The 5,447-nt window shown below is 47.7% G+C and overlaps 1 protein-coding gene across 1 annotated transcript in view; it reads left to right on the forward strand.

Annotated features, from left to right (window-relative positions):
* The first annotated feature begins 1,492 nt into the window (after positions 1 to 1,492).
* Positions 1,493 to 5,447, forward strand: part of LOC102480382 (butyrophilin-like protein 8) — a 23,200-nt gene continuing 19,245 nt past the window's right edge. The window contains exon 1 of the mRNA XM_027771444.1: positions 1,493 to 1,541. Coding sequence (XP_027627245.1) covers positions 1,493 to 1,541 — 49 coding nt within the window. The remainder of the gene's footprint in view (positions 1,542 to 5,447) is intronic.

Here is a 5,447-nt window from a genome sequence, read left to right on the forward strand (position 1 = left end):
TTTAGCCTAAATGCATCATTTTCATTATTTTAACTTTAGTTGTAGTTTTTTTGGACCTATTATTTTAAATTTTGTCATCGATTACTTCTAAATGTATAGGGTTTCCTAAGTTTTTAATTGCTTTTACCTGAGTTACATTATGGTTAGAAAAATGAGTTCTTGGGAACCAGCAGTTAGCATAATGGCTATGTCGCTGGACTCCCACGTAGTCGACTGCGGTTCGCGTCCCGGACCCGGTGGCTTAAAACTCACGCCGGGCGCGTGTGCGTGCGTGCCCATGATCCCGAGAGGAGAATGGAGGAGAAGGGATTGCGGCGTGACCATCCCCCCTGGGGGGTGATTTCTCGCTTTCTGTCTCTATGTCTCTCTCTGTCTGTCTGGCGAGCGCACGTGCCCTATAGCGAAAATCTCTCTCAAAAAAAAAAATGAGTTCTTTGTGATGGCAATTTTTAAAATTTTTGCTATAAATCACATGTACTCACTGTAAGAGGAGAGAAACAGAGAGAAAGATACAATGAGCACCCCTGGGGAGAGATGGCCATGCCACCATCCCTTCTCCATTCTCCTTTCTGAAATTTGGGCACATCCGTACACATGCCTGGCATGTCTTTCAAACTGCTGGACCCAGGACTCGAACTGCACAGTCAGCCATGTAGGATCCAGCCACCTTCATCACCATGCTACAGGCTGGCCCAACAAATTTTTATCTGTGGAAATTTGCTTTCTAATCTCATCGTGAGTTCCCATTGGCTTGAAAAGACCACATAATCTTTAACTGTAAGCACTCTGGCCTAGTGTGTCTAATGAATGACTCTCTATTAGACCCATGCCTGAACCCACTGCCCAATACTGCTCCCAACTTCTCAGATTCTTGAATACCAGGGCACTGTCTTTTTCTAGCAAGTTCTTCAACATCTGGTCCCATTATCAGGGTCCTGGTCCTGAACTCACGACAAGGAGGTGCAGGCAGGACTTCCTAGAACTGCCAGGAAATGCTGGTCTTGGCTGTTCTCGGTCACTTCCCACAGAGTGATGTGTTTGTCTGGACCCCTAGTGCCCTGTGCTGAGGCAATCTTGCTTTCACAACTAGAACCTCCCCTCCCCCATAGCCCGCCTCCTCACTGGGTCTTAAACTTTGGGGCATCTGATATTCCCACACTACAGACCCAGAACAGTCTTGATCCTAGACTGTCTTGATCCCTTCCCGTGTGTTTCACCCTCTTTCAAACTTTGTCCCTGGTCTGAGATAGACATGTATTGCCTGACAATAAATGTAGTGACCAAAGTCCAGGATCCCCACACACCCAACACATACAGCCACGTCAGTGTGAGTGAGACTTCCAGAGGGAAGCACACTTTGCCGTCAAGTCACAAGGAACCCCTCCATATCTTCTGCACCTGGGACGCGGTCTGCTCTCTCCTCTCTAAGCCATCCATCCATCCTCACTGCCATCCACGTCTACAGTGTGAACTCGATCTGCAGAGAACGTCCATGGCTTTCATGCTCATGTTGGTTCTCAGTCTCCTTAAGCTGGGTTCAGGTAAGCCTTCCAGGCTAGAGTGTTCTCTGTCATTCTCTTGGTGATAAACAGTCTGAATTCTTTATCTACCATGATTAAAACACAATAGGATGATACATCTATCTATTTTTCTGTATTCCCCTGGCTTCGTCTGGCCCCTACCTGGCAATTACCAATGCCAGAGCTGAGGGAAGTGCAAGACAGTGTGCAGGACTTGGGTCCTGTCAAACTACTGTATTAGTCCAGAAGTAACAGAAATAGGGGAGCTGAAGAAAGGCCAGGGTGGATGTTAAGGTGAATAAATTAAATGTTGGTCCAGATGGGTTGTGGGGGTTAGACAGGAGATCATCTACTACAACACCCAGATATGTGAACTGAGTGCCTCGTTGGAAGAACACAATTTTCAGGACATTTGGTAGTGGTGTTATTTTCTCCTCTGGGAACATACTGAATTGGAAACGCCTGGGATATGTGACCAGAAGGGAGTGTACAGATCTTACGTGAGGAACAATCTAGAAGGTGGCTTCTTCTGGTCAGAAATCCACTCTTCTTTCTCCTTCCAGTTATCATCCACACAGAGCCAGATGTCTAGGGTATTGAGAACTTGAGCACAATTCACAGAGCTGAAGGCTGGAGCAGAACTCTGTGGCTAAGTCTGGTCAGGCATCTTAGAGCTGTGGAAACACTGACAATGACACTCCATATGAGTATTAATGGGGGGACTTGAGAATGAAACCCAAGACCATGAACTTTACTGAGCATCATATTTAAAGGCAAAAGATAACAATCTCTGGCTGGCCCTGAATATACCCTAATTAACTTGTGTACATACTCTACTTTCCAATCCCTTTGTTCACACATCCGCTGGTTTTTGTTTGTCAGAGAATGCTGCCAGAGTTCACTGATATTTCTGTTCTCAGCATTGTTCCGAGCACAGAGGAAATGGGGTAAGAGTTCTTCGTGGTCAGCTGTGTGTCCCTGGAGTCCCTGTTATGGCTGTGTTTAGCCAAATGACCAGAGGGAACCAGCAGTTGGCGTAATGGCTATGTCGCTGGACTCCCACGTAGTCGACCACGGTTCACGTCCTGGACCCTGTGGCTTAAAACTCATGCCGGGCGCGTGTGCGTGCGTGCCCAAGATCCCAAGAGGAGAATGGAGGAGAAGGGATTGCGGCGTGACCATCCCCCCTGGGGAGTGATTTCTCGCTTTCTGTCTCTCTGTCTCTCTCTGTCTGTCTGGCGAGCGCACGTGCCCTATAGTGAAAAACCTCTCCAAAAAAAAAAAAAGCCAAATGACCACAGTGTGCTCCTGGGCCTCAGGCCTCCAGTCACACCATACTTGCAGCTTGCTCACTTGTATGAGCGGGGTCCACCCTTCCACATACACGCCTACCTCTTTTTTGCTAAGTCAGTGTGGATGGGTCATGGACTCACAATAGCTCCCAGCCGGCAATTGTCAACATTCCCCAGGCCTCTGAGGTTCCCTCTGTCTGTCTGGCGAGCGCACGTGCCCTCTAGTGAAAAACCTCTCCAAAAAAAAAAAAAAGCCAAATGACCACAGTGTGCTCCTGGGCCTCAGGCCTCCAGTCACACCATACTTGCAGCTTGCTCACTTGTATGAGCGGGGTCCACCCTTCCACATACACGCCTACCTCTTTTTTGCTAAGTCAGTGTGGATGGGTCATGGACTCACAATAGCTCCCAGCCGGCAATTGTCAACATTCCCCAGGCCTCTGAGAATTCACTACCTCTGCAAACCCCCTCCTCTGGAGTGATAAGAAGCAACCCAAGACCTTGAGAATTGGACACCCTGCTTATCTAACCCTTTCTTCCTGAGAACAAACTCTGGGCGGCATCTTCCTGGTGGGCTGCTTCTTCCTGATAGACTTCTTCTCCATGATAGGATACCCTCAGCCCACTGAGAGCCGCCTCTCCCCAAACTTCCCAGTAAAAGACTGTGCTCCATCCCCAAGTGTGGGAGGCTGTGCACCAGCGAGTCTGCCGAGGCCCCTTTTCATGAGTCTCTTACTATTGTCATCTTAGGCTCAGAGAGCAAACAATTACAAAAGCCACAACTGGCTCCCTTTCAAAAACCTCACCTTCGACACCACACTCTGATTGGCCACTTCACATAGCAAATCGGTGAGCTTAGAATCCCTCAGATTTGCATATCCGGGTACCTCATGATTGGTCCACAAAGTAACCAATCATAACCCACCTTTTGCTATCCTTCATTCAACCAATCACGGCCCACCAATGTGTATATAAGTACGATCTCTGGCCCATAATCGCCAGACGACCAGGAAGACGACACAGACAACCAGGAAGAAGACACCCCTGAGCTGCGACACCGCGCCATTCTCCAGACGACCCTGAGCTGCGACACTACGTCGTCTCTGGACGACCCTGAGCTGTGACGCTGCGTCGTCTCTAGACGACCCTGAGCTGTGACGCTGCGTCGTCTCCGGACGACCCTGAGCTGTGGCGACATTGTGTCGGCTCCGGATGACCCTGAACACTGTGTCGTCTCCGTGCTGCCTACAATAAAGAGACGACCCTGAAGAGACACTGCGTCATCTCCGTGCTGTGATAGTGCGCCGTACGTCCCGTCTCTCACTCCTTTCCGCAGGAAACCTTTTCCACTGTCTCGCGGGTCGAGACACCCAAGGGAGCCAAAGATTCTGAGTATTAACTCCTCCGTGCCCGCCGATGTATTAAAGAGTTACTCCTGTCTCTCCGGAGTGCTGCCTTTTTTTGTTCCTCGGCCCTCTGGTTTTCCACAGCATTACTTGAAGCTAAGAAAAGGGAAATGAGGTATTCAAAACATGTTTCCTGGTGTCACATCAAAATCTTTTTGTGTTACGCATGAGAAAATCTCTCATTTAAAGTAATTTTCATTCATTTTCCAATGGACTTCTTTGTCTGCTTACTGTTTTGGAGAGAGACAGCAGGTCATTGTGGAAATGACTTCAGGAGAAATACTTTACTTTTTTTTAATGTAATTTTCTCTGCCAATGAGCTTTGGGGTTCATAACTTTTCTTAGTGTCAGTTTGCTTATTATGATATGTAGGTAATTTTGACATGGGAAGGTGGGTGTTGTGGGCACATTACCCAGTGCAGAAACACCAGGGAGCCTGAGTCTTCATCTCACGCTTATGAAGAATTAGAGACAGACACAAAGAAGGGATAGAAAACCAGAGTGTATTAAGAGAGGGAAGGAAGAACAGAGCTCCCAAACAGACAGCCAGTCCCACATGGGTTGCCGAAGAGGAACTGAGGTAGGGGATTTTTATCTTGGTTAGGAGGGGCTTTGTCCCAATTTGTTCTCAGGAGGAGCTTGTGCATGCATTCCCCCTCATAATTGGGGTCACATGCTAGATGGGTCCAGTTATTTTCTTAATTTTGGAGTGGGTACAAAAGTCATGAGATTCTTTGTCTAGTGGCCATAAAAACCATTATCTTATCTTCTCAGAATGTGGTCGGGCCTGGGGAAAACCTGAATTCTCACTTCTGCTTTAGGCTATGCTGCCTTGGTTAATCACTGAACAAGCCGTTCCAGTGAGAGCTGAGCTGCTGCTGAGCTGTTGTGTCTCCATCTTAAAGTTCAGCCACTTTGCAATTCCATTTTGGGCCTATCCTCTAACTATATGTTTAGGGCCTCTGTCTCCGTCCTTTCTGGCAAGCACATGCACACTACAGCAAAAATCTCTCTAAAAGCTAAGTAAATAAATCAGTACTGGCAGGTGGAGTGGTGGTTAAAGGTGCTGGATTCCCACATGGTCAACTGCGGTTCAAGTCCCAGGCTTGCAGCTTGCTTTCTCACTTTCTTTCTCTCTCTTTCTCTCTCTCTCACTCTATCCTTCTCTGGTCAAATTGAAATAAACAAAAGGGATTAGCAGTTGGTGTAATGGCTATAGTTCCTGGCGT

The sequence above is a fragment of the Tupaia chinensis genome, unplaced genomic scaffold (assembly GCF_000334495.1).
Source record: "Tupaia chinensis unplaced genomic scaffold, TupChi_1.0 Scaffold000214_1, whole genome shotgun sequence".
Lineage (NCBI taxonomy): Eukaryota > Metazoa > Chordata > Mammalia > Scandentia > Tupaiidae > Tupaia > Tupaia belangeri.